The sequence below is a fragment of the Xyrauchen texanus genome, chromosome 33 (assembly GCF_025860055.1).
Source record: "Xyrauchen texanus isolate HMW12.3.18 chromosome 33, RBS_HiC_50CHRs, whole genome shotgun sequence".
Lineage (NCBI taxonomy): Eukaryota > Metazoa > Chordata > Actinopteri > Cypriniformes > Catostomidae > Xyrauchen > Xyrauchen texanus.
Genome location: NC_068308.1, coordinates 27294553 through 27321342, shown reverse-complemented (window position 1 = coordinate 27321342; position 26790 = coordinate 27294553). Strand labels below are relative to the sequence as shown.

At 36.5% G+C, this 26790-nt stretch overlaps 1 protein-coding gene across 1 annotated transcript; it reads left to right on the top strand.

Annotated features, from left to right (window-relative positions):
* The first annotated feature begins 19558 nt into the window (after nucleotides 1-19558).
* Nucleotides 19559-23211, top strand: LOC127627076 (pseudouridylate synthase TRUB1-like). Its single transcript, XM_052103299.1, has 8 exons — nucleotides 19559-19703; nucleotides 19867-19965; nucleotides 20134-20189; nucleotides 21274-21355; nucleotides 21521-21593; nucleotides 21697-21836; nucleotides 22134-22190; nucleotides 22298-23211. Exons 1-8 carry the CDS (start codon nucleotides 19568-19570, stop codon nucleotides 22528-22530), a joined length of 876 nt encoding a protein of 291 aa, XP_051959259.1. The 5' UTR covers nucleotides 19559-19567; the 3' UTR covers nucleotides 22531-23211.
* Nucleotides 23212-26790: the final 3579 nt, after the last annotated feature.

Genomic DNA, 26790 nt, shown 5'->3' with positions numbered 1-26790 from the left:
ATTTAACTGCAGTAGCCACCGTTCAACCTGAAGAGGGCAGCACTCAGACGTTTTTACACCATATATTGTAGAATTAAAACACTTTATACACAAATGTCAAAAAAATTACTTGAATCAATGACCAGTACTAATAAAGCCCCATGCTTACAGATCATTAACTAAAAAAAGTTGGTTTAGGGTTTAGTTACCCTTTAAACATCCTAAATGGTATATAATCAGATGTAAATGGGCCTGTGGATTTTGAGACTCCAGGTCAGTAGATTTCTGAATTTCAGCGGTTTATACAGGAGTCTACTGGTCCAGATACAGCTCTTTTCATGCAGTGTCATTCACTAAATAGGGAGCAAGGGAGCATCCTATAGCTTTCTATGCAGCTAAGTGCATTCAATCCTAAAGTCCAATGAAAAGTTCAGTTTCAAGCTGCAGATGATGTGTGGACAACTCAACATGTTTGGCAGATGTAACAGTAGCCAGCTGGTAGGTAGCTGTGTAGTATGTAAACCTCGCTCTCCTGGCCTCAAGAGGGGCACTAGCGACCGATGCTAGAGGCTGTAGCCTTTAGTTAGCTCCTTGTTAGATTTACAGAAAATCAGCTGTAATGTCTGTAATATCTCAAAAACATGAATAACCAACACTCCTGGAAACATAATAAATGTTTTGTATGAAAAAAATGACTTTCTATAGCTTGGTATAATTAAAAATTTCACATATATGGACATTCATTTTTAGTAAAACTATTTGCTCTAGAATTTATTTTTTTGCTTGTTTATTAGATGCTACTACAAATCAAAAAGAGAAATGGAAAATGCACACAGCAGTCGTGCGGGGGTCTCAGGAGGTTAAAGCATGAGTCTTTAAAAAACAATATTTTTTTTCCTAAAAGTTGAGAGGCAACTGTAGAAATGTCTTTACTCATATGCACACATGCAAGCTCTTCCATCAAATACCCACGCCCACAAACGTTTAATATTATGAGCCACTACTGAGCACCACATGGTCTATTTAAGGATAAGGAAACTGGCATGCTCCCAATGATGGCTCAAAGCACATAGACTAAAATGTAAAGCACACAGACAAAACACCATTGTGCGATCTATGAATATATAAAATACTATAATACATATAAGCCAAAAAGTAAGTACAACATTCAAGCACATGCAATTACTTTTTCATTATATGAAACTTGTAACCCCTTCAAGGTACAAGCCCATAGATGCTTGAAATGCCACACATGACAGAGCAGAGAGGCATTTTAAGTCATCCTGACATTTCGTAGTGTTGTCATTCAGTCTTTGGTTGTGCAGAGTATCTATTGTTTCTGTCACACCCCTCAGAGTCCCCAATTCACAGATGAAGGTTGAACCAATATTCATAATACATATAAGAGAGGTGCAGAAATGATCAGAGCAACTGACTAAATGCTAAAGTTTTCTGTTCATTCTTGTTTTTCAGTTCCTTTTCTTGTATTCTTATTCAGTTGTATTTATTGACTTGTTTTAGTTGTTGCATTCACACGTACAGACTTTTCCAGAAAATGACCTACAATCAGTAGCCATTCTTGCTTGTATGGCACCCTAGGCGAAACACGCTTCAGCTCCCTTTTATCCATGATTCATCTCTGTACGCCGGCGAGTCTGATGTGTGACTGACTGGCGAGTACACACGTCTACTGGAACATTACTATAAGCATCTCTCATTCAGAGGTTGCATGTTTTGATGTTTTCTGCTCTGATTTGGTCACAATATTACAAATGTTCTGAGATGATCCTGTCTGTATGAATGCAAGAGCTGCTTTAACACATGAAGAATACACAGAAATCAACTGAGGCATATTAGTGAATATGACAAATATGTATATAGTGATGTTGGTGCTTCATAATCTTAAGATTTGTTGTTTATTGACTAACATTAGTATATACTTATTAAACATACAGCATACTGTACAGTATATTTACATTATAGTATTTTTTTATTTATTACAATGCATTACAATTGTGAAATACCTTTATAAAGTCTGGGAGTCTTGAGGGTGCCGAGAAACGCCTGCTTTAACATCGTCCTTTGTGCACTTCCAGTTTAATTGTATCCAACTCGATTGCGTTATGAATATAATTGACACGTGTACCGACAACTGACATATCAGAATAAATGAGTCAAGACCCACAAGTGTTTTATCCCTGCTCTTCCCCTTCATTGCTTTGGAGAAATTAAGCCATGTCACTTGAAAGATATAACTTAAATTGCTTTTTGCAGTTAATCTTACATTTATGCATTTGGCAGACATTTATGCATTTGGCAGACGCTTTTATCCAAAGCGACTTACAGTGCACTTATTACAGGGACAATCCCCCCGGAGCAACCTTGAGTTAAGTGCCTTGCTCAAGGACACAATGCTGGTGGCTGTGGGGATCGAACCGACAACTTTCTGATTAACAGTTATGTGCTTTAGCCCACTACACCACCACTAATCACTGCAGGGGTTTAAAACCTTTACAAATCTTTGGACGCCCCACCCAAACTCTTGGGGCCCCCCCTTGGAAAAACAAGAAACCTTTGATTTTCTCTGTAATGCTTTATAATTATTACAAATTATTATGAACAGTATCATCTTTTAATTTGCATTCACATAGTTAGAAATTCATATTGGTATTTTTTTATTAATTATTTATTTGTTAAGCTTTGTATAAAATTACATTAATGGATTAAATATATAAAAAATATATTTTGCAATAAATATATTTTAATAGGAATAAAAGAGTAGATATTTTTATAGTTTTAAAGGAATGTTCTGGGTTCAAAACAAGTTAAGCTCAGTCAACAGAGCATGTGTTTATTACCACGGGAAACAAAAATTAAAAAAAATAAAGAGCTTACAATGGAAGTAAATGAAGCCATACTAAAAATTAAATATTAAAATACACAATTTAAACACTGCCATTAGACATAAACTCTATGTATGATTTTAGTTCTAAACTTTGCGTAAAGTTCTATTCAATTTGACGAATTTGTTGTAATGACAATGTAATACTGGTAAATCCTGTAAGTGATTTTATCACAGTAAAATCACTTAGAACAAAGATTTAATTCCACGAAAATCATGCTAACATGTATAATATTTACATCTTGTGGCTATACTTTTAAAACAGTGTATATTTTAACGTTTATAGACTGGCTATTTTCCCTTCCATGAAAAGTGCCTTACTAACATTTGTTCTTGTTTTAAATAAATGAGTTGAAATAATTTTTCTGTGGTAATAAATATTATGCTATAAATGCAGTCCATTGAACCTGGAACATTCCTTATAGGAAAATTCTAAATTATGAAGACATGGAGAAGAATTTCAACCTGAATTCAAGAGCACAGCAGCTTCCATGTGATGCATGCACTTGCAGTACCCACTGTGCCACAGCACTGACTAGTTCTTACATTTTAAATGCAAAGCTTACACACTATTGAGAGCTCTCTTAGTGTAAAAATACAAACCCAGAGGGCAAAAGAGCACCATCTACTGTCCAAAACACACAGAAATTGCTCTGAGAATCAAACAAAACAAGATATTCATCAACCATGCATATTGCCAGAGGTTAAAATGCAGTAAATAAAGGTATTCTGGGTTCCTTAATGGTAACCAGTTCTATATGAGGCCACTCTGGATTTGGATTAAATATCTATCTCTGCAGGTTGCACACTGGTGCTGCATTGAGTTGCATACATACTGTACTATTTTCAGTCTGCCTTGTATAAAGCAGAATGTTCTTATGTGTTTACCCTATAGCCTATTTCACATATGTTCTGACCCAGGCAAGGGCAACACAATCAAGCAGCTAATCTGCACAAGTGCTAAGGGGCCTGTTTCCATGCGCTTGGAAGCTGGACATCCTTAACAATACTACCCGGCCATCAACTCATCTTGACACTCTTACACATGACCAGTTATATGGGAACATTTTGTGGTCGGTAAGGCTAATGATGAGAAGTAGTGTTGGATCAGACCCAGCTTCCTGAAACAAGCCATGCGTGGTTTAATAACTACCCTACAAACATCCAACAATCCTCCTTTTCATAACCAAATGTGCCCCACATCTCATTGCATAACATTCCCTGCTCCTGCATTTACTTAGTATAGATGTAAGGTATAGAATTTCTCATGTCAAGGATGAATCACTAGATATATGAATGCATACAATGTAAAGTGCATCAACACAAGGAGCACTGCTATTATTTGATGAATATAAAGTGTTTTTAAATGGATAGTTCACCCAAAAAGGAAAATTCATCATTTAATTACTCTAATGTGTTCAAAACCCATATTAATTTTTTTCTTCTGTGTAACACAAAAGGTGATGTAAGGCAGAGTCTTAGCCTCAATCACCATTCACTTTCATTGTATGGAAAAAAGAAGATACAATTCAAGTGAATGGTGACTGATGATAACATTTTGCCTAATGTCTCCTTTTGTGTTCCACAGAAAATGTAATGACAGAATTTCAATTTTTGGGTGAACTACTAAAAAATGAAATTCTTTATGTTCCTAATCATAATATTCCTCTCTATTTCAGCATGCTCTTAGTTTATATAATTTTATTCAGTAAGGTCGCTGCAGACATACTTGTCTTAAATGATACAGCAGTGAAAATGCAGCGTAAGCATAATTTTCCTTATTTTAATCATAAACAATGTGAAAAGCGCAATAAAGTAAACATGACCTGACAGTTTAGCACAACGTAAATTTTTTTGTTTTGTATTTTTTCCTTTTGAGAACATTTTTGTGTTACTTTTTAATATTGTTGTTGTAATTTATAATTTAATATATATTTTAAATGTAGTTTTGTTATTTCAAATTTTATAATATATTATTTATACATTTTTAATTTCTGATATGTGAAGCATGCTGATCTGCACTTGAAATAAATAAAACTGTATATGACTTTTATTTATATATTATATTACTATTAAAGTGATAGTTAAATCTCCCTGCCCAGTAGGTGGCGAAATGCACAAAGAAAGTGAATCGCCAAATATTTGTGCATTTAGAGTAGAAAGACTTAAATATTGATCTGTTTCTCACCCACACCTATCATATCACTTCTGAAGATGTAGATTTAACCACTGGTGTCGTATGGATTACTTTTATGCAGTCTTTATCTGCTTTTTATACCTTCACATTTTTGGTCACCATTCACATGCAATGTACAGACCTACAGAGCTGAGATGTTCCTCTTAATATCTTTATTTGTGTTCAGCAGAAGAAAGTACACATCTGGTATGGCATGAGGGAGAGATGATAATGAGAGAATTTTCATTTTTGGATGAACTATACCTTTAATACTACTAGTTTATTTGCGCAATTGTTATTTTAATTTATTTGTTTAGATTTTATAATTTCCCATTACACGCAGCGGTCACAAATTCTTTGGCAATACAATTTTTGTAATGTAAATTGAGAGACCAAATATGAATCTTTGTTGAGAAATCTAGAAGGTGGTGCCAGCATTTTATGACATGGAGTTGGACATGTTTCCTCACACTTGGAGGATTAAATGAAGGCATCCCTGGTTGGTTTCTCTCACTCTTTCTCTCACTCACACACACACACACACACACACACACACACACACACTTGAAAACAGATGCATGCTCTCCGGGAGCAGTGAAGCATTAAGTTCGAGAGACAGACGGGTCCACCCATTGGCTGTTCAGGTAGTAAACTTGACTAAACTGGCTAATCATTAACTGCTCTGCAACATAGGCAAAGCAGGGATGTGCCACATCTGCTCTGGGGTTTAAAATGCAAAAACACCCAAAAAGAATAGAGGGGGGGAGAGAGAGAAAGAGGAAATGAAAGAGAGAAAGCCTTATCAATCCAGTACAACATGGTTAAATTTGACATGGTATTTTAACAACAAAACCTCCTTTTTTTAGTCTAAAACAACTGCTCTGTCAATATTCACTAGGCTCACTTGCTACAGAGCTAAGGAAATGATGGTGAAATTCTTTCTTAATGTTGTAATTCTTTCCAGTTAAGGGTTGTTTTTTCCCTCTCTGTATTTTACGTGAGGCTGATTTGATTTATATCCCTGGCGATTACAGTCTACTGTGAAAGCAAACTAGCCCAAGGTAGCAGAGGTTGCTCGGAAACAGTGTGGAGTTTCGACAAAATCAGAGTCAAAACTTTGCAGCTAATTTACAGACCCACAAACACCAGGGCAAATATCACAAGCCTCTCAAGGGAGTACAAGGTGCAAGCAAGCAAAACAAAAACAAATGTAAATGCAACTAATTTGATCTATATCTGTAATGCTACCTTAACACTGGAGCGTTAAATGTATTGAGTGGTCTCAGAACTCAAAAATCCATTTCATAGTCAATAAAGTTTATTGATGAAATTGTCAGCATTTACAATAATACCAAAGCATATACAGTACATAAAGGTACTAAAATGAACAATACAGAATCTATACAGGGTGAGGTAAATAATGAAATGTAAGGTGGGGAAAATAAAAGAAAAAACAAACAAAAAATGATAAAATAATACAAAAAGTGTATACAGAATTTAAAGTGAGGAAATGAACATTACAGAACATACAGTATATAGGGTGAGGTAAATAAAGAAATGTAAGGAGGGAAGAATAAAAGAAAGAAAAAGGGACCAGGTAAAAAACATAACAAAATAAAATAAAAATAGCTATAGCTGATGCACAATTAAGTATGTATCTTCAAAAAACATTCTAGCAAATAAAATAAGTGAATGCAAAAAAAGCATGTGCTTACACAGTGTTTGGTTGTGTGCATCTCAATAAATGGTCTGCACTTATATAGTGCCTTTTTAACCTTAACGGTATTCAAAGCACTTTACACTGTGACACAGGTGCTAGCCTGCCATTGGGAGCAACTTGGGGTTCAGTGTCTTGCCCAAGGACACTTCGGCATGTGGAGTCGGGATTCAAACCACCAATCCTGCAATTAGTGGCCAACCCACTCTACCAACTGAGCCACAGCCGCCCCAATATCGATTCTTAAATCCCAAGATCGATCTTTTCTCTATGCGCAACACTCCACTACAAGGAGAGGAAATTACTCACATTGGCAACCAAATTTTGCGCTATGTGACTAAAATGTATATATTTGGCAACTGGTTGGTAAATGATTAAATGTTACTCACCAGTAATTGGTGGAGTATTGAACTTCGAGATCCTGCGGTTTGAGAGTAAAAGTTGTTCCATGTATGTGTGTCCAAATATGAGAGCTATGCGACCCATTTATCATTAAATAATGTCTCTTTTAAAATTCTTTCTGTTCTCTAGAGACAGTTGTTGATGAAAACCAACAAGAATAAACATTTAATTCTAATCATGCATGTATGTGTAACCGGTCCTGCTCGACACACTCCGAGTGGGATTTGTACCGAGGTCTCTGGCATGGGAGGCGGACACGTTAACGAGAAGGCGGGTGCGTTAACGAGAAGGCTAAAGGCTACAACCATTAGTGTCAGTCGCTAGTGTGCTTCTTGTGACCTGGGGAGAGGTTTACACACTCTGCACAGCTTTCATGTACCAACCGGCTCCCATTACACTCACCCTCCTAAACCTCACTCCCATCCGGGTCACGGCACCACTGTAACAGGTCCTGCTAGACCTGCTCCGAACAGGATTCAAACCGGCATCTCCAGCGTGGGAGGCAGGCACGTAAAGGATGGAGGCCAGGGGAGTGAGGTTTACACACACTGCACAGCTTTTATCACGTATTCCCTGTTTTTGCCTTGACTTTTATGATGAAATACTTGTTTAGTTCCCTGTTCCTGTTTCCTGTTAGTTTTGTAGTCCTTTGTAGTTTCTTTTCATGATTGGTTTCCCCTGATTGTTTCCCCAAGTTTTCCTCATTATACCATGTGTATTTCAGCCCTTGAATCCCCTGGTTTCTTTGTCAGTCTTCACATGTATTGTTTGATGCTCTGTGCTTGGTTCCCTGTGTTTTGTTTCCTTATACAGTATTCTGAGTTTCTTTGTTTATCTTTGTGTTATTAAATCTGCGTTTAGATCCTCATTCCTCGCCGGCCTCGTCACAGCTTTCACGTACCAGCTGTCTACCGTTACACATGGCACAGATGAGATAAAGACATTTGAGTCCTACAGGCACTGTAAGCTATATATTTTTTATTTTTATGGAAAGGTATGCAAAAACCTTTCCTACTCCCTAAAAGATATTAATGAAATAAGTGTTGTGAGATATCTCACCTGCCTATGTGACAGCACTAGACTCCGTAAACAGCAAACAAAAACGTGTCTGTGGGCTGCGGTTTCTGATGCTTCCTGCCTGTTAAACTTTTTTGCATTCTCATAGTATTGTAGTTTCTGCTAATTATTGAGGCGTAATACTATTTTTATGCCATTTTGTTCATTACAGTTGTCAGTTGAGGGCGCTATTTTGCTGCTGTTGTTTTTGAAAACTGCATATGCTCGGTATCAGTAAAGCTCATTTGGTATCTTTGGAGTGCTGGGTTTTAGAAAGAGAGGGCGTGTTTAATCCAACAGCTCAGTTTGAGAAAATTCTAGAATGGCTAATATCGCTTATGGCAACTTTAACATGCGCTCATAAAGATGCTCTTTACAGAAATGCGAGACAGTACCAGTTTTAGCATGTGTGCCACAAATCAATGTATATACTTGTAAATAGTACAATTATGCAATTAAACAATAATCATGTAACACAAAATAATATATGAAATACAATATCTTATTTATTGGTTGAAAACATGCATTTGTTCATTTTTAAAAAGTCAAAATTTGACCAAAATGGTGAAAAACAAATCAAATATTATTAATAAAATGTATATTGTCATAATGTACCTTGTTAGACGTTCCCATGTATAATTAACAGCATTAGCTTGGAGAGAATTTCTTTCATATGTAAGCAAAAGGGTCATTATAACTAAAATATACCCAAAGGAAACAATACTTCATCGAATTTGGAATCAAATCGAGAGCTTGTGAATCTGAATCAAATCAAATTAGGAAATCTGTATCACTTCCCAGTCCTAAATGTGACAGAGAAAAGAGAGATTTCTCTTAGCATCTGATGGCATAAAGAGTTTGCATTTTAGCTTCAGCTCTAAAATTATTTCAAGAGGCCATTGGGGATGGTCTTGTCGCAAACAGAGCACTATTAATTTGGCATTATGGTCTCCTTTTACTAATGTGAGCATAACAGTGGCAGTACGTAACCAATTTCAAAAGCAGCACTTGGACTAAAAACAAACGCTGTCTCTTGAGATGGATAGAAATCTGTAATAAGTCATCTAATATTGCCATATTTAAAGGTGTGTGTCATTTTTGAAATGGTAAAACATTTCATATACTTCAGATATACACTCTTATACCAGTTTAATGTGTATAGACAACAATAAGTAAGCCACTCGTAGGTTGAATACCCTAAAAAGTGTAAAAACTGTGGCTCTCTGGCATTATAACTGGTCTGTAGATAGATTTGTCTCAGGCAGTGTGGAATTCAGCACAGTATTCTGTGCTTTGCAATATTCATGCATTCTATGGCTGATGGCTTGTATCTGCTAGTCATTAAAGAAGCCCTAACAGTGCCATGTCACTGTACATCATTCAACAAGACCTGATCATTCTGTGATGCTTCCAAGCTGGAGGGGGGCTTAACATAACACATTTAGACACAGCGAGCAAGCTAAAAAGCCTTAATAAATGCCCAATATCTCCAGAATATGGCATCAGACAATCCCTGAGAAAAAGTTGTGGATTCAAAAGGTCAGTTTCTATCCATTGTGAGTTTACAGAACGTTAGATCAACAAGAACACCCAAAATGCACAGGGCATGGACCCAGGGGACAAAACGAATGCTACAGTTGTAGTTATGTCTCATCCAATTAGGACTGCATGTGCTTCTCCTGAGTCTGTAGAACTGTTATTAATGCCACTGTGCCCTGCTAAGATGTAATTAATGTGATTGCTGCTGCTCTCATTGCAGGTGGTCTTGGATGCAGCAATTAAGCCCTCATGACATTGTGGATGACCTATAAACCCACTTTGCCAGGGAAACAGCAAATATTTCACCCATAATATTGCTCAACTAGAGATTACATGATCGTGCCATTCTAATCGGATTTAGTCTTGTTTGTACTATGTTTATGGCCAAATGTGCATGTTCCCGAGTAGATCAGTAAAGAACTACAGGATTATTACTGTGATGTACTGGAACATCTCCAAACTATTAAGGAGTAGTTCACCCAAAAATAATAATTCTCTATGAAAAAAAAATATATATTGTAAAACAGTTAAAGGATGGGCAAGGAGGAGGTGAGAACCGGCTTGTCAATATAAATAATAATTTAATGAAAACTCAAAAACACATAAACAAACACACATGACGGACATGTCCGTAATTCTCTCTCTCGAACAATCGTCACCGGCCGCCTTTATCCCGGGCGCGCGATATTCCGACCCGGCCCCGCCCCCCTCCGCTCCACATATATATATATATATTTATGAATCAACTTTTTCAATTGAGGATATTCCCCAAATATGTTTTGTCAGATTTGTCTGAAAACATTATATATTATGTGCGTGCATACATACTATAGCTAAAGGTACTATGCGCACACACAAATAAGTGAGAAATCAGTTTCTCCAATACACAGAGTTACTCAAAGTCTGATGTCTATAACATTAGGAAGGAGGCTGAGAGATCATGAGCAATTTTGAATTGTTTTAATAAGTATTTTGCTACACTGTATAGCATAATGCTCCTTTGTTTTAAATGGGATCTCTGGGTTTACCTTTAGCCATATCTTCTACAATAACACAGGAAATAATTAGGACAAAAGTTGGCAGGCAGCCAGTAGTATTCAGCAACCCTTTACCCCAATGACCTGCAACTTCTGTCCGCAAAAAGATATAAGCAAGGAAAGTAAACTGGCTTTGATATAAACCTGACCTCAGGAGGACATGGCCTGATACATTTTAGTAAATGCACTGTATATAAACTCCACAACGAAGCTAAACATTTATTCTGTGGGCTCTTGAGTGGCTCTGGAGCTGAGTGCAGATAAAGCATTAGTTGGGATAGCAATTTTTTTTAGCACAGAATCAGCAGCCTAAGGGGAATAGAGAGCACAGGAGTGTGTGGTCAGCTGGATTCAGAATGATGGGTTCCATCTGGTGCTCACACACCTGCGATGGATAAATAATATATGAAATAAATAAATTAGTGTATATACATATATATAAATTATTTATAAATATTATAGTATATATATATATATATATATATATATATATATATATATATATATATATATATATATATATATATATATATATATATATATATATATATATATATATATATATATATATATATATATATATTATATATATGTATATATACATAGTCACTGAGCACTTTATTAGGAACACTATGGTCCTAATAATTGCCTGACGTGTTCTTCTGCTGTTGTAACCCATCCGCCTCAACATTCAACATGTTGTGCATTCTGAGATGCTATTCTGCTCCCTACAATTGTACAGAGTGGTTATCTGAGTTACCATAGGCTTTCTGTCAGCTTGAACAACTCTGTTGACCTCTCTCATCAACAAAGCGCTTCCATTGCCAATCACTTTTTTGGCACCATTCCAAAAAATCACTTGCCATTATATCAAACACAGCTGAAAGCATTTTGGTTTCATTAAATAAAGCTTAACATTGTCTTTGTGTTTTTTTTTCTTTTCTTGAGTTGCCACATTTTGCAATAGACTGGCATGTCTTAAGGTCAATATTAGTTCAAATGGCAAAAAATAAACAGCTTTCTCTAGAAACTCGTCAGTAAATCACTGTTTTGAGGAATGAAGGCTACACAAAGATTTCAAACAACGATTTACACTACAGTCTTCAAAGACAAAGGACAACTGGCTCTAACAAGGACAGAAAGAGATGTGGAAGGCTAGATGTACAACTAAACAAGATGATAAGTACATCAGAGTCTCTAGTTTGTGAAACAGACTCCTCACATGCCCTCAGCTGACAGCTTCATTGAATTATACCTGCTCAACACCAGTTTCATGTACAACAGTAAAGAGAAGACTCAATGGTGCAGGCCTTATTGGAAGAATTGCAAAGAAAAAGCCACTTTTGAAACAGAAAGCCAAAAATAAAAGGTTAGAGTGGGCAAAGAAACACAGTTATTGGACAACAGATAATTGTAAAAGAGAGTTATGGATCTTAACCCCATTGAGCTTTTGTGGGATCAGCTAGACTGTAAGGTGCGTGAGAAGTGCCCGACAAGACACGTGTGCGTGGTTCAGAATTTTTTTTAAATTGTAATAGTAATTTTTCATGTTATTAATGTCCTGACTATACATTGTGATCAATTGAATGCCAGTTTGGTAAATAAAACTACCAATTTCTTTCCATAAGATCAAAATCTGTACATTATTCCAAACCTTTGGTCGCCAGTGTGTGTGTGTGTGTGTGTGTGTGTGTGTGTGTGTGTGTGTGTATATATATATATGTATATATATATATATATATATATATATATATATATATATATATATATATATATATACAGTATATAGTCACAAAGGCTAGACAAAGAGACCCAAGAGAAGAGGAACAGTTCAAAGGATTTATTAACAATACATTTTAACTTCATCTGATCCAGGTGAAATGTGGAGATCCCGGCACTGACTATAGTAGAAGGTGACGGGTGTGTTTGTCAATGAGTGCGCGCTGACCGTGTAGTGAGCAGATCTGTAAGGAATCCTTAGTCTAGAGTGTGTTCATAGGCAAGTGTATGCGTTGTGTTAGTCAGGAGCAGATTAGTGAGGAGTCATCTACTGAAGAGTTGTGGATGAAGAGAATAGGCGTACAGCAAACTGGAAGGCAACCACACTCCCGAGACACCGGCAGAGACGGTCAATCAAAACAGATACACGAGACAGGACCAATTAGGCAGAGAGAGCGAGGTGAGTTACATCAACACCAAACAACAATCTAGCAAAGAACATGACACAACGAAGGGCTTAAATGGGCAGTGAATAAGTGGAGAGACGGGTGCTGATAGCACGCCAGTTAGTGGTGTGTTCAATGTTCTCATGAGATCACAAATGCCAACAGCACCATAGACACATGAGGGAGAGAAATAACAAAACAAACCAAACAGACCGATGAACTCACTGGAACTATGACATATATGTACAGTACATATACTGTGCATATTCACCAATCAGCCACAACATTAAAACCACCTGCCTAATGTTGTGTAGCTCCCCCTCGTGCCGCCAAAACAGCATTCTGAGATGCTATTCTTCTCACCACAATTATACAGAGCAGTTACCTGAGTTACTGTAGACTTTTTCAGTTCGAACCAGTCTGGCCGTTCTCTGTTGACCTCTCTCATCAACAAGGTATTTCTGTCCACATAACTGCCATTCACTGGATGTTCTCTATTTGGTGCCAGACAGGCTGGTTTGAGTATTTCTGTAACTGCTTATCTCCTCAACAAACTCAACAGTTTCTAGAATTTACTCTGTATGGTGCCAAAAACAAAAAACATCCAGTGAGTGGCAGTTCTGTGGATGGAAACATCTTGTTGCATTGTGTGTTGCATTCTGAGATGCGGTTTTGCGCTGTTTTGATGGCACAAAGAGGATTAACACAATATTAGGCAGGTATTTTTAATGTTGTGGCTGATCGATGTATATTGTGCTATCTTTCCATCAGTTTACAGTTTCTAGACCTCCTCATAGAGGTATTTTAGGACCGCCTTTGTTATTGGGGTTGGATGCATTTACAGACACCTGTCTCCACTGCCAAATATGGCCTGACAAGTTCAAACTGAGGTTAACACATGAGCACAGGGTGGTATAGAACTCTCATTCCACTGGCCCCTGCCCAGCTCCTGCCATTGTTTCAATGGTGGCCAATCCACTGATGTGACTTCACACAGGATCTCCATAGAACCTCCAAACAATATGCAATAGAGAATCGTAATCTCACCAACTCAGAGAAGTAAAGTAAGGGTCATAGAGAAAAAAAGGGGAGGAATATAGAGAGCCAGTGTGAGTTATGTATGAGTTCAGGGAGTTTAAAATTGTGATGACATCAGAAAGATGTGATGTGGAGAGAGATTTATAGAAGAAACATGTAAATTTGGTCATGAAAAGATTTCTATCTGAGCTTTTGGTGGCAGTAACCATTTGCTGAGCAGGGAAAAGTCTAAAAGAAGGCACTTGATTCAACAAAAAGGCATCATCATTTGTCCTGTGACCCTGTGTGTCTTTTGCTGACTGTGAATTTCGAACTCAGCATGAGTATCTCACTCAGATACTCAGCATTATATTCTTTCTCTCCCTCCGAACTAAAATCTTTAAGCTTCATTAAAGGTGATGACTGTACATTTTTTCATATCTTCATTAAAAACATTAAATCCCTAAATAAATTAGCTGTACTTGTAAAAAATATGTTTAAATCATTAAATCACTCACAGTCATATCAGTAGTCTAATATCAGTAGTATAATCAGTGGTCAGTATAATCAGCTGGGCTGGCATGTTGAGATCACATGACCAGTCAAATACTAGTTATTTTGCTCTTGTTTATATACGTATATATATATATATATATATATATATATATATATATATATATATATATATATATATATATATACATTATATACAGGATTGATTGGGAGTTACCATTAAAAAAAAAAAACGATGATTATGTGGAATGGTTGAGAGCATTGCCACGTTTTCCGTTACTCCCTCAGCAGTGTTGACAGTTATTTTTTTTTATGAATGCCAGGGTAATGCAAGATAAAATATAGTCATGTAAATGTTCTATAAATCAGATTACCCTGCTAAATTAAGGTGGAAATGCGCCATCACAGTCTCTGAAAAGGCACGATGCTGCATCGCTGCTGCTCCAAGGTGACTGCCATATAAACCAGTGCAACTCAAAAGATTATGAGTGCAGAGACAACTATAATAAACTCATTTGTAGGTTGGTTTCCCCATACAAGTTATAACACTGTGGCGCAGAGCAAAACATTGCCGTTTGAGTAGTCCGACATGTCAACATTTGCTCAACCAATGTTTGAGTTTGGGGAGGACTGTTTAACATTATTATATGAAATAAATTATTGTTTTAGCATTTCTATTTGTGGCACAGAAATTACACACTTCACATTTAAGTTTATAACAAAGGTTCAAGTTCAGCTCCCCCATCACCTCTTCCCCCTCTTCACTTGACCAACTCATCAAACAGAGGTGACATCCTAGTTACAGAAATGTAGTGTGCCCAGGCTCTGCTGGCTGAGGGCAGCTTGGGACACAGCGAAGGAAAGAGGTAGCTTCCTGGTTGGATCAATCTTAATTTTAAGCCTGGAACAACAGTTATAGCCCATAGGCTTACATGACGCTGAAAACCAAGCAATCAGTAAGCATGATCAACTTCCTCTGGTCAGTCTAACCATGGCAGGTCCGCAGAGCACCAACAAGTCCACATAAAGAAGCATAGCCAATGGCTAAATGTCAAATGAGTTTAACTACATAAGATTTCGTTTTTTGGCATATGCAGCCCCATACATAAAGACACTACAGTGAGAGATAAAAAAATAAACCTTCTTACAGAACCTTATTTTGCATCTAGGCTGCAGTAATTAATGTAGCTTCACTGACTGTGCTGAAGCTCCGTGGAGGAATGATTCATACTATTTATCAAATTATTTAATAAACAGTGTGGCTAAGCTGGACACAAACAAAGAAAAGCTTGGCCAAGAAATAGAAAGCAAGAATTATGACGTGTCACTTTGCTGAAGTTAAGTGATTGTGTTGCCATGTTTCTGAGGCAAGCCCATGTCAAATAGGTTCCATGGTGACAAAACTGTGCCCGCTGGCCTCCATCATGTTCACCCCATCAGAGACAACTCTCAGAGCTTGACAGCCACTTAAAGCAATCATATGAGACATATCTTAGAGGGGCTGGATGACCTCAAGTGGGACAGTGATATGTATCTTACTACAGTATAGTTTAGATATTTTAATAAGAAATTAAATGTAGATCATTTAATTTAATTAAATTCAATTATCAGAATTGTTTTTGTTTATTTTAACACAACATACATACTTTCAGTCTCATGCAGATGCTACCTTAATGAGCTATTTCAACCTGTTGTGACCTTTTAAAATCACATTCATTGGTGCAACTTAGTGTAGTCATGTTGATTTAGTCATACTGTATTAAATAATACATTTAGCACAAAACTTGTTAAATTTTACAGCACTCTAAAATTTGAAGAACAGACGATTTCTCAATCTGTCAAGAAATCTTTTTTCCTTTGGAATTTGTGATAGTTGTTGAGAAAGAAAATCGAGTGGTATCACTACACTGATTAAAGCCCAAAGAAAAGCAAGTTACTCTTTGGATGTTGTTAGGGACAGTTTACTTTTCAGATTCTCACACTGATTCCAGCTGACAGATTCAACTGGGCTTCCCTAGGGGAATACAATGATCTAGAGTCCGAGAAATGGAGTGAGAGAGGAGCGAGAGAGAGAGAGAGAGAGAGAGAGAGAGAGAGAGAGAGAGAGAGAGAGAGAGAGAGAGACCATGGATATATGATATTAAATGTTGAGTACTGAAATGTTTGTGATTAATTCTTTCTCTTTGACAAACTAATTCCAAAGTTTAGCATGTTTAGTGCACTGACCCCACTGATTAAAACGAAATGTCTAGATATGTGGGTCTTCATTTCAAGTGCAAATGTTACAGTGAACTTTATTACTCCTGGCTACTAGGGGTTACAGGAACAAGGTAAGAATATGTCTAGCACTAGAATGCATTAGAAGTTACTGTGAATGGGGCTTCACTAATGTGCACGGTCTGAGAGGAAACTAGACACTTCCAAAGTTAAACACACTTCTTGCCAAAAATGTCTGATGCAAGAACTTTTCCATACCAAAAACCAAAAACAGACTAATATGTCTTAAATGCATAAAAAGTAGTTTACATCTACATAGGTTTAAATGGATAGTTCACATACAAATTTGTATTATCTCATTTACTCACCCCCATGCCATCCCAGATGTTTGACTTTCTTTCTTCTGATGAACACAAATTAACATTATTAAAAAATATCTCTGCTCTCTTGGTCCATCCAATGCAAGTGAATGGTGGCAACTGGCCAGAACTTTGAAGGTCCAAAAAGCATATGAAGTTAGCATAATAGTAATACATATGACTCCAGAGCTTAAATGCATGTCTTCAGAAGGGATATGATATGTGGGTGAGGGGGGCATTCTTTAGAACAACTAAATCTGGTCATTTGATTTCACTATATTAAACACATTCTATAACTGGATAGTCATAATGATATTCTTCATCATCTCATTCACATCTTCCAAACTCAATGGAACCCTCTCCTGCATTTCAGGGTTAGGGTAAGATCTTATGTGTGCAATTACAAGGATTGATACCCTCATTTGTGGTTGTACTGTATATGACCAGCTCATTAATTTATCATCAACACTAAGGGTTTTTCAATTTTTGCAAGTAAAAATGTATATTGTTGCAATGCATTTTATGAATCATTTCTGCAACTAGCAAGTCTTTAAACACATGTTGTAATAATAGCATGGTAGAGGCTAGGACTGTGGCTCATGGCAGCAGTAGCCTGATTCTTTAAATAGACTGAGCACCAAAATCAATTCCAGTGGTCATGGCAAGTCCGTAATTGAAGCCCAGAAACCACTTGAACTGTCAAAGCTAGAATAACAAGAAGAAACATTCAGTGGGCATATCTTGCCATCCAACATCAAGAGCACAAAATGCAAATTCTAACACGCTTCTTGTTTCTTCTCTGTGTACTTAATTGACCTCAGAAAAGAAGGTAAAAACATAAACTTATTTGAAGACACTGCAAAACATGATATAATTCTTAGCAGTAAGTGATGCACATTACATGAATTTAGCCTACAGGTTTACATGCAAACACATAAAAGTCTGATGTAATAAATGTATTTAATACATTTTTACTTAAATTATAATATAAGCTACATAAATTACAGAATTTATATACTTAGTTCATGTAATTGAAAACGTATTACTACATACATTAAAGGTTTCCAAATCTTAATGCCAAAAAAGTTTCATATTTCGTAACCTTGTCCAACCTCTCATCAGTCATTTGTCTAGATAAGCGAATAATTGCCATTATTCGAGCATTACTTTAGCTATAGTCTGAGGCTACCTTGTATAATGATACTGTATTATGAAATTTAGCCAATATTGGCTAGTGTAGGCAAGAGCAACTATTTCAAGACAGGTGTAGTGACAGTACCACTCATCGAGTCCAAAGTTCAAAGGCAAGTTCATTTCCACATCATTCACAATAGCATCAAATACGTGCAGATCGAAATAGATTGATCTGTCATGAGTGTGAATAAGACACTTATAAAAAAAAGAAGAAACTCGGTTACCTCTCGTTGACATGATGCAGGATGAAACGCTGTGGGTTTTCTTGCCGAAATAATGATTATGGTCGGAAAAATGCCTTTCAATCCAAAATACAGTTTCCCTAATTCAGAAAGACAGAAAATGTACGAGCTGTCTTTCCATGAGCAGTGGAGCAGCCCCGGCGATTGGCACGCATTACAGCTATTACTACAAGAGCGAGAGAATAACGGGACCGAAAGGCTTTCACAATGGGCGTGCCCTGGCTAAACGCATGATGGACTGGTATGTGGCCACATTGAGTTGCAGTGAAATATAGTTATCTCTTAAATCAGTTATGTTGAGACTTGCGACGATGGAAATAGTTTTTGCATTTCTGACATTATGAATTCGATTGTGATATTTTCTTTAAAACTTTTAAATTATCTTTCAGACCATTTCATATTTTACCATACAGTCGAGTCAATGTAACCTCATAGTTGACCATCAGATTTAAATGTCCTATAAAAAAATGTATTAAATAAAAAACAACATTCCAACGAGCGCGCGCGCGCGCACACACACACACACACACACACACACACACACACACACACACACACACACACACACACACACACACACACACATATATATATATTTGGCACTAATGTATAAATATTATGTATAACGTAATAATTCTAGGCCTGTAAATGTTAAACAGGCCTAAATATAGGCCTGTTTAACATAACAGCATATACACTGTTTTAGAAATTCAAAATTATATAAACAATTTATTACATTAAATGAGTGATCCCATTCATTGTTTTCTTTTACTCCAAGCAACTTTAGCCAAAACTATTAGTGGGTAGATATTGCCACCTTGTGGAAGTTTAATATTTTGATGTGCGTTTCGAAGATATGATGTTTTCCAAATGTAACTTTAAGACAAAAATGTACCTATTAATATTTAATAGACAACACTCAACTAAATGTTCGATGAAAGACAAACAAGCTAATGTCAGTGTTTGTAGTTGACTGACTGTCAAAAGAACTACAATTACCTTATATTAATGACGTCACTATATTGCGCCGCGAATCCGCGAAACCAACAAGCATGGCTGGCGTCGCAACAGTACAGAACGGTTCATTATCCAAACTGCAGTCTCTGAATGGTATATTTGCTATTTATAAGAAACAGGGGCCCACCTCGGCAGATGTGTTAAACTCACTAAAGAAGGCTCTTTTAAAAGGTATGCAAATCTTTATATTGTAATTCTGTTAGGGTAACTTTCAGTTAAGTAGCCTGCCCTGAGTAGCTCATGCAAATTCTCTGCAATGACCATCTGATAAAGAGATTAGTGAATGCTGTTTTCGGAACATATTTTATTCTGTAAAGTGTTTATTCTTGAACAGAGGCTGGTGTTGCAAATCCCAACCCACGCAAAAGGAAGAAGCAACCTTTAAAGATTGGCCATGGCGGCACACTGGACAGCAATGCTGCTGGTGTACTTGGTAAATATTCAAATATAATAATCGTCGTCCACTGTAAATCAACATAGAAAAAGCAATAGTACTAAAAGCACTGATGTCGTTTTATAGTTAATATAGTCTATGGTTAATCAAGTTGTATTCATTTTCCAAGCTATTATTTAGTGTACCGAACGCATACCTGTTTTACAGTGGTTGGAATTGGTGAAGGAACCAAGATGCTCACCACTATGCTCGCAGGATCAAAGGTAAACATGGTCTGGGCTACATTAGGCGCAGTCAGTAATATTTGTGCATGTTGCACTGACATCTAGCGCTACATTAGGCTGGGAGCACATTTAGAAAGCTGTTTTGAAAACATTTTTGCTATTCTGTTTTGTGGTGTTAGTAGCGCAGAAATAATGACATACTTCAACTTTAAATATTTATCTGTTTCTCACCCACACCTATCATATCACTTCTGAAGATATGGATTTAACCGCTGGAGTCATATGGATTACTTTTATGCAGCCTTTATACACATTTGAGATGGCACGATGGTTAGTAAATGATGAAAGAATTGTAATTTTTGGTTTACTATTCCTTTAAAAAACTATGTTCTCAGTTACTGATGTCATTGCAAAAATGCGCTATATGCAGTAAGCCATGATTAAGTTATTTTGCAAGTAAAAGCTTCCCATTACAAGGGACTATTGAGATGAAGAAACTAATGGTGTATTCATGTCATATCGGAATTACCATAATTACAAGATTCCAACTTGTAAAAAGCATTCATGTCTTCGTTGAACTCGCTTCATCTCGAAATTCTATGAAAGCTCTGACGACAGTCGTGATGATATATAAAAGGAACCAATAGAGTTCAGCGTGAATTTTGAAGCCGCCCATTTGGTATTATACAATTCAATACGACTTCAAAGTTCAAGTTTCAGGTATGAAAGTGTCTAATTTATTTTGTAGAACAAAATGTCCATGAACATAGCATAATATTCGGCTGCTCATGTGATCTCAACATGACGGCGCTCATAAATGTGCACCCAGCACCATATGTAAAATAAGGCAGCTTTTCTTTTAAGAGTGTTCATCTTATGTAATGCAGCACTTTTCGTACTACTGTCTCCTTGAGATAAATCGCTTATGTTGTATTCTTCCTCTTTTGTAAGTCGCTTTGGATAAAAGTGTAAATGTCATGTGGTGCACATGATTTAAAACATTAAAAACATTTATAGATCTATATATATATGCTCACACACATACACAGAGCACCTTTAATTATTATCCATGTGTCATTCCCTTTTTGTATTACTGTCCTATGCAATTCTCTCTTTTATAAAGAAATACTCCGCTGTTGGGGAGTTAGGAAAAGCAACTGATACGCTTGACGTCACAGGAAGTGTTGTTGATGAGAAGAGTTATGGTGAGAATCATAATATATCTGATTGGGAAAATTATACCTCACATAAGTAAGTGTATGAGGATTGTAAAGTTTAACTATGGGTTTTTACAATGTAACATGTAAATTATAGAAGGAGATTACAATTGTATAAATAGTGTTTGAATATTTTTTATTTTTTTTACACAGGTCACATCACAAAAGAAACTTTTGAAGGGAAGTTAAAGGAGTTTACAGGGGAAATTATGCAGGTTCCACCTCTGTGAGTCAGTCCATTCTGTTTGATACGTACTACATTCTTCATACATGTCTGACAGCATTATGTTTCTTGAAGTCATATACATGTTTTATTTTTGAATTATAAGATATTCAGCTCTGAAGAAGGATGGCAAGCGCATGTCTGTTCTGCTGAAGCAAGGTCAAGAGGTTGAGGCCAAACCCGCACGTCCAGTCACTGTGTACAATCTGTCGTTACAAGACTTCAGCCCTCCGCTGTTCACCATAGGTTGGTTAGTCATTTGGAAAGACGTGAAAATACACTGTTGCATCTTTTCTTTTTGTGCATAAAATGAAAGGGAATGGTGAATGAGGCTGTTATTCTACCTAAAATCTTAATTTGTGTTCCATTGTAGGAAGAGTCACTAGGGTTTTGTAACTATATGTTTGAGTGTAAATTATGACAGAATTTTTATTTTAGGGTGAACTATCCCTTTAAGAGTGCACATTAGTCAATAAAGCATTTTATGCCATACTGAATAACTTTTGACTGTTTCCTGACATTGAAATTTCCTTTCTTTTACAGATGTTGAGTGTGGAGGCGGGTTTTATGTCAGAAGTTTGGTTGATGATCTCGGAAAAGGTGGAGTCTATAAAATATATTTATTTAATGTAAAAACCCTATCATACATGGATGGCAACATTTCATTTACTTGTGTAATCTAAGTTACACCACTCTACTGCCTGCAGCTCTGTCATCTTGTGCTCATGTCAAGGAACTGACCCGGACCAAGCAAGGTCAGTTCACTTTGGAGGAGCATGCATTGAGGGAGGATCGCTGGACATTGACAGACATCACACAGGCTCTGCAGCCCTGCCCTGAGTCAACAGGGCATGAAAATAATGCCAAGAAAGCTAAATCAAAGGATAAACCCAACCCATCTAAATCTATGGGTGATGATGGAGATCAAAACAAAGATTAAAAGTGCTTTAACTCTCCATGTAACAAACTACTTTCTCAGTGAGAGAATTGTAGGAAATTGCCTGTTCCACTTTGATTTGATCTGGCTTCTCTGCCGCAACCTTCGTGCATCCCTCTGCATAGCCATATATGGTACTTTGTTTTTGAGGTTAAGACAGGTGGCGTCAGTGTATTGAAGTTGGTGAATTCAGTGGAGTGCATAGTAGATTTAATCAAGTTCAGTTATCGGAATCAAAGCCACTGAAGTTTCAAAGTGCTTTTTTATTATTATTATTATTATTATTGTTTCATTATGAAAGCCACTTGGCTGCGGTTCTTATGGCACCATGGGAAATAAATTATCTTTATTTTTCATACAACTAAATAGATTGTGGTAAGGCTAAAATGCACTTATTTTGGTGACAAAACACCTGTTGGCACTGACATGATGTCAGTAATTATGTAAGCCCTAATATGTTGCAGCTATAGTGGGCTGTTTTGTTTTTTTATCATTACAGCAGGGGCCAATGCACCTAATGTTATTTTGGTTTATTAATTAAAAAAAAAACATGTACTGTAATTTGTGCATTATTCTTCTGCAGCATAAATAAATTGACTAGATCATTAATTACCCCCATTTAATAATTATTTATTTAAAAATACTTTTCTTTCCACTCATATTTATGCACACTCCCTTCCAAATGGCTCCTATTAAAAAAATTAAATAAACTCCAATGTGTTTTTGTTCATTCACATATATAAAATGATTACATGTCATATTGTCCTCATAGTTAGGTATGTGTCTTTTTGCATACTAATGGTATAATAGTAATATCTTGATTTTAAAATAGAATTGACAGTATTGCCCAATAACTATAACACATTTCCCAAAATTATACACACAAAACTGCAAACTTCAGCGTTTTTAATTGTGCTCTTCATTAAAATAAGAAAAAACATTTTGTGTTCCTGTTTGATTTAAGCTGACAAAAAAAAAGACCTTCAAATACACCAGTAAAATAAGATTTATTTCAAGTAACATGAACATATCCTCTGACTGCAATCATTCAGATTTGCCACAGTGTGTTTTTATTTTCTCAATCGGCACACTGAAATGCTAATCCATTTTAGTAAGGGATTAAGAATCACGTTCATCTCTGCTCCCAGACTCTGTGTCCACCCGTACTTTATTGAAATTAAGAACAAAGACAGAAATGATTGGAAATCACAATGTGAAATATAAACCATTATTCAAATAACATTTACCTTCGGCTCACATTTGAGTTTTAACTACATTATGCAAGTGTAGCTGTAATGCATTTCACATCAGATGCTGCTGTTTAATGTTTTTTACCATCTGGGGGCACTATGGTGCTTCACCAATGTGAAGGATTTATAATTGCATGCCTGAAATGGAGAGCATTGAATGGTAAATCACCTATGCTTTCCCACATGACAATATATGCTAATCCTGCAGGCCACTAATGTTGCATCACTGGGTAGTTATGCCACATGTGCTTTCTGACAGGCAGGGACATGCAAGTGCAGTTAATGTGCTGCTCAGTGAATCTGACTTGTCATAGCCTGAGGCTCTGATTCTTTCATTCCTCTGTTTAAAGTCTGAAGAGAAAGTGTCATGTTCCCCAATGGGCCATGAAAGAATGTAGGGCAGTTTTAAGTGAGACAGGGATGTTTTTGAAGAATGGAATATTGTGTAAATGTAAGCCTCAAAAGTCTCAATGACACATTACAAATTTGGAGCACATATGGACTAAATTAGCATTAAGGTAGTTGTCGCATAACTTTTTCAAATTAACATTAAGATTTTAGGTTAAAATATATGAGAACTGTATAAATATAAGTATATACAGTATTTTAGGTGCTGACACTATTTCCTTTACGTTTATGATCCATTTTGAATAACCTTTTTACTTTCACTATAGGTTATTTTTCAATTGCCCTGCACTGTAACAAATACATTTTTGAAAGTGCAAATATTCCATGTTGACTTTTTATGTGGTCATATATGCTGCATGCATAATAATTATAAAATAAATAGCAAAATGCTGTTAAGTTGTTCTAGAAAGAATATATTTTCACCACAGGATGTCAACTTGAAAAAACACAATATTATGTTGGAAAGTAACGTAAATAAAGCAAATAATTAAATAAATGTGCCTTTTGCGAGATCCCAGCTGCAACCGTTTTGCTTGCTATATTTAACCTTTTTTATCTAACATTTGATCGTACAGCAAAATATGCTAAAAATAGCTTTAGATGGAGTATGTCACACCACAGGTCTACTATGTCAGGTTTCCAAAATAAGTGAATGTTTACTTCCCAATAACATGAATAATGATTAGTAGTACTGCCAAGGGTTTACTCTGTTTTTGTTACTGTAACTCTAAATTTAATTTTATCTCTAAAGCAAGGATATCATTGTATGTATTGTATATAGGTATTTTAAAATCAGTGCTTTTAAACAGTGTTTCATTCTGTTGTTATTTTATTGTTCAGTGCCTGAATTAGGGTCATGTGATGAGAATGGAATAAAAAGAGATGTCTTAGGTGTGAGAATCATAACAAAGCCCAGACTAGTGATAGTCTTGTGTGTAATGTCAAATTCCCAATTATACTGAGTGTTTTAGGAACTGCCAGATATACTGTTATATTAGTATATGTTGCACTTTGTTTGGTCCACAGACCCACTCCACATTTTGCTTGGCAAACAAATAACAAAATGTCAATACTAACTCTAAATAACTAAATCTCTAATATTTCATAATTGACATTGACATTACAGAATCCCTCAGATACAGAGGGTTAATGATTTCTGTGACTATATATATATATATATATATATATATATATATATATATATATATAGGCCTATATACACTCACCTAAAGGATTATTAGGAACACCATACTAATACTGTGTTTGACCCCCTTTCGCCTTCAGAACTGCCTTAATTCTATGTGGAATTGATTCAACAAGGTGCTGAAAGCATTCTTTAGAAATGTTGGCCCATATTGATAGGATAGCATCTTGCAGTTGATTGAGATTTGTGGGATGCACATCCAGGGCACGAAGCTCCCGTTCCACCACATCCCAAAGATGCTCTATTGGGTTGAGATCTGGTGACTGTGGGGGCCATTTTAGTACAGTGAACTCATTGTCATGTTCAAGAAACCAATTTGAAATGATTTGAGCTTTGTGACATGGTGCATTATCCTGCTGGAAGTAGCCATCAGAGGATGGGTACATGGTGGCCATAAAGGGATGGACATGGTCAGAAACAATGCTCAGGTAGGCCGTGGCATTTAAACGATGCCCAATTGGCACTAAGGGGCCTAAAGTGTGCCAAGAAAACATCCCCCACACCATTACACCACCACCACCAGCCTGCACAGTGGTAACAAGGCATGATGGATCCATGTTCTCATTCTGTTTACGCCAAATTCTGACTCTACCATCTGAATGTCTCAACAGAAATCGAGACTCATCAGACCAGGCAACATTTTTCCAGTCTTCAACTGTCCAATTTTGGTGAGCTCTTGCAAATTGTAGCCTCATTTTCCTATTTGTAGTGGAGATGAGTGATACCCGGTGGGGTCTTCTGCTGTTGTAGCCCATCCGCCTCAAGGTTGTGCGTGTTGTGGCTTCACAAATGCTTTGCTGCATACCTCGGTTGTAACGAGCGGTTATTTCAGGCAAAGTTGCTCTTCTATCAGCTTGAATCAGTCGGCCCATTCTCCTCTGACCTCTAGCATCAACAAGGCATTTTCGCCCACAGGACTGCCGCATACTGGATGTTTTTCCCTTTTCACACCATTCTTTGTAAACCCTAGAAATGGTTGTGCGTGAAAATCCCAGTAACTGAGCAGATTGTGAAATGCTCAGACCGGCCCGTCTGGCACCAACAACCATGCCACGCTTAAAATTGCTTAAATCACCTTTCTTTCCCATTCTGACATTCAGTTTGGAGTTCAGGAGATTGTCTTGACCAGGACCACACCCCTAAATGCATTGAAGCAACTGCCATGTGATTGGTTGATTAGATAATTGCATTAATGAGAAATTGAACAGGTGTTCCTAATAATCCTTTAGGTGAGTGTATATATATATATATATATATATATATATATATATATATATATATATTAGCTAGCTTTGATCAAAAATTACTTTTTTCAAATAGTGATGGTGCTGTTTTTTTTTTTTTTACATCAGTAATGTCCTGACTATACTTTATGATCAGTTGAATGCCAGTTTGGTGAAT

Bases quoted from the DNA above. Each gene is read 5' to 3' on its own strand.
- LOC127627076 (XM_052103299.1), top strand. From the start codon at position 19,568: ATGGCTGGCGTCGCAACAGTACAGAACGGTTCATTATCCAAACTGCAG. The intron at 20,190-21,273 runs GTAAACATGGTC...TCTTTTATAAAG, and splicing joins CTATGCTCGCAGGATCAAAG to AAATACTCCGCTGTTGGGGA. The intron at 21,594-21,696 runs GTGAGTCAGTCC...TTGAATTATAAG, and splicing joins ATTATGCAGGTTCCACCTCT to ATATTCAGCTCTGAAGAAGG.